This window comes from Monodelphis domestica, chromosome 2 (assembly GCF_027887165.1).
Source record: "Monodelphis domestica isolate mMonDom1 chromosome 2, mMonDom1.pri, whole genome shotgun sequence".
In the NCBI taxonomy this organism is placed as follows: Eukaryota; Metazoa; Chordata; class Mammalia; order Didelphimorphia; family Didelphidae; genus Monodelphis; species Monodelphis domestica.
In genome coordinates, this window is record NC_077228.1 from 297,704,095 (window position 1) to 297,715,857 (window position 11,763).

The following is an 11,763-nucleotide window of genomic DNA, read 5'->3' on the forward strand; positions in this document are numbered from 1 at the left end:
ACAATAATTTTGGTCTCTTCTGCCAAACCCTTTCATTATGTAAGATGAATTATGTACTGGATAGCAAATTTGGAGTTTATATTTAAACAAAAGTAAGCTCTGGATCACAGACTATCAAGTCTTGAGCTAATTGTGAAAGCAAGAGCTCCCAGAACCCCTAAACTGAAAACAATAGTGTCTAAAATTGTAAGTTGTTTTTAGGTAGAAGTTTGACAATGTGACTGAATAAGTTTAAGATATTCTCTAAAGGCATAGAAGCTTTGCTCATACCCATACTATCTAAATTTTAAAAATAGAATTACAGCCCTCAACTGCAAGAACAGGGAAAGGACTCACATTGGGGGTGGAGGGGAGAGGAGGTAATAAAGTGAGGATCACATATGCCAGCATTCCCTGGAGGAAGCATTATCATTTGCCCTTACCTTTCTTCTTGGGGAAGTTTTTCTACATTAAGGATTCCTAATTTTAGGGGTCTATTGATAGATTTCATAAACTTGAATAGGAAAAAAATTACAACTTTATTTTGGATAACCTCTAATAGAAATTTTGAGTTTCCTTCAACTGTGACTGTAGGCAACAATCGGAGGAGGGGACTATAGGCTTCATGGCATCCTCCAAAGTTTAACATCTCTTGTTCTATGTAGAACATTTTAATTCGATTTTCCAAAGTTGTGCTATTGCTTCGTGATAAAAGTAGTGCCTAACTAAGATCCACAGGATTATATATTTAGAACTGGATGGACCTCAGTAGACATCTAGTTCAATTGACTCATTTTATGGATAAGAAAATCATTTTTTCAAATCCATCTTCTTTTTAAGGGAATTAAATGATACAAGGGTGCACACCCTTTCCATACTCTATGGAAGACTTGTGTATCATTATTAGTTTCCTTCTCTTGCAGGTGAAATTGTCTTCTTTCCATCCTTTTCTAATTTCTCTGAGATTCTGAGGTCACAGTTGCATTGGCATAAGCAATATGATTAAAAGTCTTTTTTTGAATGAAAAGTAAAAGTCAAAGGTACCCTTTGTTGTTGTTTAGTCATTTCACTCTTTCTGGCCCCATTTGAGGGTTTTCTTAGCAAAGATATTAGAATGGGCTTGCAATTTCCTTTTCCTGCTCATTTGACAAATGAGGAAACTGAGGCCAACAGGGTTAAATAATTTGCCATGGGTCATATAGCTAGTAAGTGTCTGAGACTGGATTTGAGCTTAGAAAGATGAGACTTTCTATTTCAGACCCAGCACTCTTGTCTACTTCATCACTTAATTGCCCTATGTAAATACCCTTATCAAACGCTGAATATATGAATCATTATTGTCTATAACCCAACATAGCACATGTGTGTAGTGCTTTAACATTTTTCAAGGTAGTGTATCCTTTAAGATAATGTCCAAAGTATCAAAACAGTTTTCTTGACTTCAATGCCAGTTCAAGGACGGAGCTTATAATTAATGTACCCTTTCTACCTTTATAATATTTCCCCCTGAAAATGTCAAAAGCATTATGAAAAGAAAGAAAGAAAGAAAGAAAGAAAGAAAGAAAGAAAGAAAGAAAGAAAGAAAGAAAGAAAGAAAGAAAGAAAGAAAGAAAGAAAGAAAGAAAGAAAGAAAGAAAGAAAGAAAGAAAGAAAGAAAGAAAGAAAGAAAGAAAGAAAGAAAGAAAGAAAGAAAGAAAGAAAGAAAGAAAGAAAGAAAGAAAGAAAGAAAGAAAGAAAGAAAGAAAGAAAGAAAGAAAGAAGGAAGGAAGGAAGGAAGGAAGGAAGGAAGGAAGGAAGGAAGGAAGGAAGGAAGGAAGGAAGGAAGGAAGAGAAAGAGACATTAAGGGTAAAATAAAGTGAGAGTGAACTAGTAATTAGATAGGAGCTCCTGGTTTAGACACCTTTCTCTGATAGTCTTCCCACTACCAACTTAGGAAAAGTTATACTTTGATTTCTTGCAGAAATACAGAAATTAGGAAGTACCCTTTTGATTCTAGAATAGGTTCTTAGCATCCCTGAACTGAACAAATGAAGCACAGGACTACTCTAACTCACTTTTCTATACTTTAGCTCTTAACTTGGATTGGGTGAGGATAGTAATCTATGGAGTTCTAAGTATGTATGTACTTTGTGGATTTCTATGGCAAACTCTTTACCTCAGGTTGGTCCCCCAACACACTCAAGGAAAACAAACTGCTTTTTTTTTATTAATTTACAAAATTAAGAGTGTGGGGCTAGTCTCTGAGATCCCTTCTAGCTCTAAATCTGTAATTCTAGTAGGATAAGTAAAATATAATTAGATAGGTAAATCAACCCAATTAAAATAATTTGGAAATTCTCTACTGTTTAAGAACATCATTTATGATGTATATGCATATGTATATACATATGTACACATAGAGATCTATAGATCTAGAATACAAAATATGTATACATAAAAGTTTTCATTTTATATAAATAAGCATTATGCTAGTATAATTTTATGTAAAAAGTCTGAAAGAATCCACATTCCAAAATAATTCCTATGTTAACTTTACCACACAGTACTGTGTTTTCTCCTACTCTTATTCCTCCCTTGGCATTTTGTTGCCTTACTTCTACCTAACAAAAAAAAAAAACTAAACTAAAAACTACAAAAACAATCTGTCCAGGTGAAGACCAAATAAAGGGAAAGACAGTCTCCTCTAAGGCACCAAGGAACAAGACCTAAGCTCCACTATAGCTTGTTTAACCTGTACTAGAGCCAGCACCCTGATAAAACCTTCAGGCCACAATGAGGCATTAGAGTAAGACTTTAGTAGACTTTATCTACAGTCACAAAAGATGATATGTGTATGTCCATCTCCAGAAAAAGAATAGATAAGTAGAAATAAGCAAGACATAGCTTTATATGTTCATATATCCTTGAGTGAAATGATGTCTTCTCTAATGGGAAGAGAGGAGGGAAGGGGGGAATTACTTGGGAATTTTAATGTAACAAACACACAAATAAATAAATTTAAATTAAAAAGACATAAGTAGCTAAGAAGACAAAATTAGCTAAATTCATATAGCAGCACATTTCAAACTCAGCTGTCCCTTGAGAGACAGTATGACATAAAGGATAAAGAGCTGAATTCAGTACAAGGATGACCCAACTTCAATTCCTGCTCCTGGAACATATTTCCAATGGGACCCTGGGAAAATCACATAACATCTCAGTTCCAGAGATAACTATCTAAGAATACAAGTTGCAGGAAAGGTGCCAACCTTCATGGTAGAGGGAATTTCATCATGACAATTTCTCATATCAGTAAAAGGTCTCCATCCCTGTCCTCTTCCATCTCAAAGATATTACTGCTAAGTAGAAATCCTATGCAGGATATTCCATGGTAAGCTGAACATCCATTGGTCTAGAACTATGATTTCAATGTAGAGAAGGAAGTTCACAGTAAGGACGTTTTCCTTACCAATAAAGATCAGCAACTCTTTTGCAACTTAAATTCTTGGAAAGTTACTTGGGGGTACTTCCAAAGTTAAGAGGGTTGCCAGTGGGTTGACACATCCAGTATGTGTTGTCAGGTCTTTCTTTCCCCAAGGTCAACTAAATTGCTCTGTATTTAACCTCATGCTACATATTAGTTGTTTAATAAGTCCAAGATAAAGCCTCTTTATGTGTTTGAAAATCCACATAATCTTGTGTCCATGCCCCACTGGAGTAGCTAAGTGGTACAGAGGACAGAGTGCCCAACCTGGAGTCATGAAAACTCATCTTCCTGAGTTCAAACCTAGGCAACCCTGTGCAAGTCATTTAGTCCTATTTGCCTCAGTTTTGTCATCTATAAAGCGATCTGGAGAAGGAAATGGCAAACAATTCTAGTATCTTTGCTATGAAAACCCTAAATGAGGCCATGAAGAATCAGAGTATTTACATGGCTGAAAATAACTGAACAACCACCATTATCCCATGTCAATGATATTTAAAAAAACATCAGTGTGAGCCCCAATCTTATTTCATATGATCTTAATGATGCAGCCTTTATAGTTAGTCTGGTTCAATTCATCTTAGTCAGTCAGTCAGTAAACATTTATTTAGTACCCACTGTGTACCAGACATTGTGCTAAGTACTGGGAATACAAAGACAAAAAAAGAAGACAGCCCCTTTCTAAGCTAATGATTATTAGACTAAAAAGGGTAGAACAAACATGGTTAAAAGGGAATTAGGTGAGGGAGAAGTAAGAAAGCATCTAACTCCTCAAAATGAGATCTTCACCTGGCTGATGAATTATATCCTAGTATATACTAAAAAACAAACAAACAGCAGGAAGTCATTTATGAAGCTATTCTTTGAGGAACTGGAGGAAAATGAGAGATGCTAGAAGACTAAAGATAAGCAAATGTATTAATTAATATGAGGTTATAAAATTTGAAATATATTCCCTGTTATTAAAACATGTGTGAGTACTGAAAGAAAAAATAAGGGAAATTGCAAATCCTGTGTTGTGTAATCCTTGGTCAAGCTGTAAAACTCCTGGCAACCTAATGTCCTCCAACTGTAACAAGGAGAAAATAATAGCACCTATTATTTGTTGTTTGGGGGATTAAATGAGCTGTTTGAAGAAAAAACTCTTAGTTCAGGGCTTGGGACACATGTTAGTTAGTTGGGAGATGTGTTTTTTAATCATGTCTGACTTTTTATGACTTGATTTGGGATTTTCCTGGCAAAGATGCTGAAGTGGTTTGCCATTTCCTTCTTCAGTTCATTTTATATTGATAAAGAAACTGAGGCAAACAAGGTTAAGTGACTTGCCCAGGGTCACACAGTTAGTACCTAAGGTTAAATTTCTCTTCCTGAGTTCAGGACTGGAGCTCTGTCCATTGTACTACCTAGTTGTAATAATAGAATCCTTACTTTAGGGGAAATAAAATGAGACTATAAACAAAAAGTACTAATGAGAGAGAAGAATAGATCCTGAAATGAACTTTGGTGATCCACCAGAAGAATAGGAAAGGATCATATCTATAATAATTATGTTACTACTGCTAGTTAACATTTACTTAGCATTTATTATGTGCTAGGCACCATTCTAAGTGCTTTATAATTTCATCTCATTTGATTTTCATAATAATTCTGGGAGATAAGTGCTATTATTTTCCTCATTTTTACAGATGAGGAAACCAAGGCAGACAGAGATTAAGTGATTTTCTTAGGGTTACACAACTAGCAAGTATCTAAGGATGGAGTTGAATTCAGGGTTTCCTGATCCCAGACCTGGAACTAACTATATGCACTACATCACCTAGAGGGACACAAAATTCACCATAATAGCAAAAGAGGCAGCTTATCTAGAGTCCTGGATTTAGACATAGAAGCACCTGATTTCCAAGTCTTTTCAGAAAACTTCATGACTCTGGCCAAATCATTTAAACTCCTTCTGCCTCATTTGTAAAATGAGGATATTAATAGCACCTATATCAGAAGGCTGTTGTAAGGGTCAGATGAGAGAGCATATGTAAAAGGATTTTGCCAAATGTACCATGCTGTATGCCACCTTCATCCAACATCCTCTCTTGAATTTAACCTTTGAAGAAACTGGGACAGACAGAAGTAATGCAATTTGCCCAGCTGGCAAGTGTCTGAGGCCAGCGGTGAACTTGGATCTTCCTGACTCCAATACCAGTCTTCTAACCACTGTACCTCAATGCTCAGTAAATACGTGTTAAGCACTAACTCTGTGCCAGGCACTGTACTAAGCATTGGGGTTACAAAGAAAGGCATAAATAAGGTCTCTGTCCTCATGGAGTTTCTATTGTAATGGAGGGCTGGTAATATATTATACCAGGAAGCCTGAAGCAGCCAAAGAGCAGCATGAGGGCAGTAGAATTTCAATAAGAGAAATGTCTAGGAAAAAAAATGTAGGTAAATGAATAAAGAAAGAACAAGCATGAAAGACAAAAGTAATTTAGATTATCATTTGGCCTAACTGGGAATCAATTATGTGAGTAATTGATCAGGTAGACTGACCCTTCCACTCTGCCATCAATTGTGTGAATATGGATCAGAATATACAACTTCCCTATATTTAAATTTCGTAAATTGAAAAATGCATCCAATATAAATGAGAAATGGGCTTCCCAGCATGCATACACACATAAATATTTATATACATACCTATACATATAATAAACTTAATAAATATGACATTTATATCCATCTATCTATCTATCTATCTATCTATCTATCTATCTGTCTGTCTGTGTATCTATCCATCCATCTATCTATGTCTGTTTGTCTAATCTATCTATCTAATCTGTGTCTCTCTATCTTTATATGTGTACACACACAGAACCATATCTGCATCCATATACTTCAATGCTCTTCTCAGTTATGGGTATTCCCTTCATCATAGCAGATTATAATGTATCTGTGCCTCATCCAGTATGATTTTTGTCTTATGATTCTGTAAATCCTCCATAGAATTCCAACCAATATTGGGAAGAGGCTTCCTTTACTTATTTTTGTAGCTATTGCATGTGTGTATGTGCTATATACATAAGTGTTATATATAACAGCTCAAGCTACTATCCAAATTTAAGGGGAAATTTCCACTTTTCCATGTCTGAGATGCTATGTTGTTAGGTTCTTCTGGAGTGAAAAAGGAATAAATATCACAGTGTTATGTCAAATACGCCTGGCCTCCTGAAGCTTCTCAAGAACAGGGTCCATGTCCATGATGGTGAATGAACCTTTTAGAGATGGAATGCCATACCTTGCCCCCACACCAACCCCAAGACCAAGTGCCATGCCCCTCCCAGATCAAGTATTATACTCACCCCCCCCAGAGTTCTGGGTGTACCCTCACCCTCTTATCCCATACAGGGGAGGGAGAAAGCACTCCCATTGGGCTGCTAAGCAGAGGGGTGGGTGAAGTAAGGAATATCCTCAGCAAATAGAGAGAGGGGGAGGGGAGTGGCCTGAGCACTCTGCTCCCCTATAGCTCTACCTCCTGGAAGCTGCCCACCTTACCCCCTGTGCACTCCCACTGGCTGCTGGGCAGAGGGGGCCAGAGGATGGGGAAAATGTCATCAGGCAAAGAGAGAGGAGGGACCCAAGCCCCTCTGCCTTTCTAGGAATGAACTCTGGGTGGAGGGAGGGCAGTGTGTGACTACAGAGAGTACTCTGCATGCCATCTTTAGTACCTGTGCCATAGGTTCACCACCACTCGTCTATATCTTGGGCCTTTTCTATTTAACCACAGTAACAGACAAAATACTTATTGTATTTTGTTTTTTTGTTTTTTTGTTCATTCTCCATTTTCTCCATTTTCAAAGAGTACCAATCACATCAAGAGGTAATGCTTGACTTGTGGGTACATTGGGTTTAAGTGAAGCAGAGTTGCACAAAGTCTTTAAAAACAGCAAATGATCATAAATACTTATTGATTTGTATGGGTTAAATTTTAAAGTGGACCTACTGTCTTCCATACTGATACAAAATTCTTACATCTTATCCCCTCTTCCCTTTTTTTAATTTCTAGCTTGATCACTCATGGTTTTGGAACTCCAGCAATATGTGCAGCCCTAAGCACTTTCCAAACTGTCCTTAGTGAAATGCTGAACTACTTGGAAAAACACACGGCACACAAAAACGGTGGAGCAGCGGATTCTGGCCAAGGACATGCCAACTCGGAGAAAGCCCCCCTGCGGAAAACTTCAGAGGCCGCTGTGAAAGAGGGCAAAACAGAAAAGACAGACTAGCTACATCAAACAGAATCTATTTCCAGAGAGTCTTGCTGCTGATATTTTTTTCTAATATATATATCATTGAGGGTGACTAATCTTCAGTGGACCAAATCTCTTCCCTCCATTACCCCTCTGAAAAAAAAAAAGGAAATGAAACAAAAAAAGACAAAAAAAAACAAAAAAAAACAAAAAAAGGAAAACAGCAGTGTAATCGTGTGATGAAATTGTCACCTTTTTTTAAAAAACTTTATGTTGCGATAAACTCCTTTTGTGCACGTATTTTATTGTTCCAAATTATCCTCATCACAGTTTTAAGCACTTCTGGACTTTGGAGAGGCAACATGTGCTTTTTCACAAGCTAACTGATGCACTTTCTCAATCAAACGTGTAGTTAGGGATCAGGAAGCATGTCCAAAATGGGAACCACCACCAGTTTTTATGGCTCCAAGCAGTTCTCTTGACTTAACCCTGTAACAAAAGAGTGCCTCGTTCCACTAATCAAACCAAGCCAGCAATCAATCCATCAATAAATGTTTTGGAAACCTGAAAAAGGAAAGTCATGATTTTTTTCTGTCCTATATAATAATAGCATATCTTCTGAAAGTGTGGTCACCTCCAGCAATCAGTGCCTTGGTGGTATTTTTAGAATTCCAGAGATCTAGGCCCATTTTACCTCTTGCCCCAAAGTCAGGTTAAGTTTCCAATAGTTTAAGATGAGAAATACACAACATAATGCGGAAATGAGAAGGAACCTATCCCTCCCACTATTCATATCACTACTTAACAAGTCAAGAAAATGCCCCACAGTTAGTAAGATTGGGGTAAAGGATGAGGATAAAGAAAACTCCCTCTACATAAGCATCAATATGCAGTGAAGTGAAGTTGTGGCATCTTCTCTGGAAGCGTTCAGGAATATGATAGGCAATAAAGAAACATACAGAGACATTTGCTAAGAGAGGGGGGGATGCAGGTGAAAGGAGGTGACCTCTGGACATTCTTTGGAGCCCAGTAGCTTAAGATTTTATAGTGAAGTTGAGAGCTCTTCTCTTTCTAATCTTTGTCCTTCTGAGTCAATATCTGAGTTCCAACATCGCAGCAAGCCTTTATAAGATCAAAAGTATTCAGGTCTGTGTTGAGAAAAGTGAAAAACACAATGAGTAAACTTTTGCTTTTAAGAACTTTTTCTTAATATCTTTCCTAAATCTTCATTTAAAAAAAATAAACAAAAAACTCAGAGCAGGTCCCTGGATCAACTCCACACTAAAAGTCAGTGGTAGGATATATCAGCTAATAGAAAGAAAGTTTAGCCTAGATAAGCCCAGGTTTTTAGAAAAATCTGATTGATGATAGTGTGTACTAACTCTTCTGTTATGAACATTATAGACTACCAGCTAAGGAGCATGAAGGACATTATTTATGCCAGCAAATACATATATCTGTTTCAATGCATCTAGAACAGCAAAAAAAAGCTTAGTCTGAACATTCAGTTTCCTTAAGGACATCTTTTAAATGATATAATAATAGCTTACATGTAAAAATACTTGAATGTTACAAATCACATGGTGTTATCTCATTTGATCTCAACAATTCTGTAAGGTAGGTAATAAGAATATTACACCCATTTTAAAAATGAAGAAACAGAGAAGTTAAGTGACTTCTGTTATTTAGTTAAGGTCAGCTTACAAAGGGGACATTTAGTCTTATCCAAAAGTAAGGAATAGACAGACACCAGAAAATAAATGTATATTTAATAGAAAGGAGAAAAGACTTCGAAACATAAATTAATCAGCTGGAGACTCAGAGGGAGCCATTTTACCAAGGCCAGATAGCTAGTTAGCAATATGGGCAAGGCTCACATCAAGAAGTGGGGAACTAGCAAATAAGCACCTACTATGTGCCAGGCACTGTCCTAATTGATTTGGAAATATTAGTACCTATGACTTCAAGGCCAGAGCATTTTCTGTTCCATTATACCCAATCTCATGCTTTGTTACTACATACATGGTTCTTGATATAATCTAGGAGGAAATTGATTGACATTTTTAACATCACAGACACACTCAAATATTTTTAAAGCCATTTAATCCTTCATAATTCAAAACTTGCATTGAAAGTAGGCCATACAAGCAAATGAAATTTATTTTCCAGTTATCCAAAGGGCCATATAAAGGGGGAAGTTTGAAATATAGATGTGCTAAAAGAAATATTTTTGTGACTCCACTGTGTGTGATTCTGTCTTGTTCCTTTCCCCATCCCCATTCCCAACTTTCCCTTTAGTTTTATGACTTTAAGAAACCCTTATGGCTTTAAAAATAATTAATTATTTTTCCAATTAAATGTAAAAAAGTAACTACCTAATATTGGTGCCCTAAATTTCAGTCCAAGAGTAATAAAGACTGCCTTTTTCCCATTCAGAAAAGGTATTCCAAGAAATTACAATTTCCAAACAAAGCAAAAACGATAAATGATTCAACATAATAAATGACTATAATATGTATATATAATGGAGATTCCCAAGTATTGCTATATATTTTAATTTTCCCTTCCTATTAGCTCTGTTAAAATTTTAGATGACAGCATTTCATATGCATTTGATATGACAAAAACAAAGCAAATATCTGATATATAAATATCTTATGTCAAAAATCCACCAATTACACATCAACAGAAAACAAATTAACACATTATATTTGTGTTGGGACTTGTTTTCAGTCTAATGTTTTCTTTAGTAAGCTTGTGGGTTGCTGCTCTTATCATATCTTAGTATATCAAAGGACTGAAAAGTTTTAGCCTTGGGTACAAAAGAGTAACTATAAATACAGATCTACCTGCCAGACATTTTTGCAGGAAGTCTCAAATGGGGACAGGAGACATTGATTACCTACACAAACAAGTAAGACATGTTGGTTGATGAAATTGGACCATGATGTTTTCAGTCATTCTTTTATTATTATTATTATTATTATTATTATTATTGTCATATTTTAGTGATCATTCTTATGTCAGCCTACTACAATCAAAGGATTATTTAGCTCCTTAAGTTTTTATAGGTTTGATATATCTGACCTGCTTATACCACTTTATTTAAAAATATTTTCCTCAGTAAGGAAGCATAGCATACTGATTGCAAGTATGCAGAATTCTATGTAAACCTACGAAAAAGAAATATACACAAATATACACAAATACCAGCAAAAATAAAGTCTCTGGCACTAGGCTACAAATGTATATTTAATAGTAAAGGAATATAATTTAGAAATCAAATTAAAGTTCTACTTGGAGTTACATTGGACAGTTTAAAAACATTTTAATAACTAACATAAATGCCAAGAAAATCTTCCCAATGTCAAATATCACTTGTCCATAAAAAAGATGTCTAACTATATTTACATGAACTTAACAGAAAAATGAGTATCACTTCATTTAAATTTCCCATTTCCAAGGTAAAAAAAAATCATTAATTACATGTCTACATGTAGGAATACCTATGATGGTGGCTTATTCTAAGAATACTTTAGTACTTACTTTAGAAATCTACTCTTCAATGATACATTTTGACATGCTTGGTCAAGGGAAAGCAAACCCAAACTTTTGAAATTCAAAATATTTGCTGTTGGTTGGGAAAGGTCAGGGGTCTAGAAAGAGGACCAGTCCACACATCTCCCTTCCTTTCAAATGCCTTAAAAAAATAAAGACAATTTTGCCTGGCATCCTGATTCTTTTTCCTCTTCTCTTCTCCTTTAGGGTTAGGTTTTCTTCACCAGCCTGACTGGGGCTTTTGTCTCATTAGCAGCAGTAAAATTTCTGCTCAAGGTGTGAAATTGACTGTTTATCACCTAGATATTTGAAGGTCAAATGGTCATGTACATTTGTATTAATAATAATTATTCTGAATAATTAAATTAATAAAATAATGTTTCCCCAAATTCCTTCCTCCCATTTATTATCTCTTTACAGTCTTTTGAGATAAAAAATCCTGAAATATATTCAACAGATTTAACATTTTTTCATTTGTCTTTCCTTTGTGCTTGCTTATATTTTTATTGATAAAATTAATTCCA

The 11,763-nt window shown here is 35.7% G+C and overlaps 1 protein-coding gene across 2 annotated transcripts in view; it reads left to right on the forward strand.

Moving 5' to 3' along the window:
* Positions 1-8,253, forward strand: part of TFAP2D (transcription factor AP-2 delta) — a 74,665-nt gene extending 66,412 nt beyond the window's left edge. For both annotated transcript variants that reach the window (XM_001363736.3, XM_007484077.2), the window contains one exon: positions 7,498-8,253. In XM_001363736.3, the coding sequence (XP_001363773.1) occupies positions 7,498-7,717 (220 nt within the window). In that variant the 3' untranslated portion in view covers positions 7,718-8,253. The remainder of the gene's footprint in view (positions 1-7,497) is intronic.
* Positions 8,254-11,763: the final 3,510 nt, after the last annotated feature.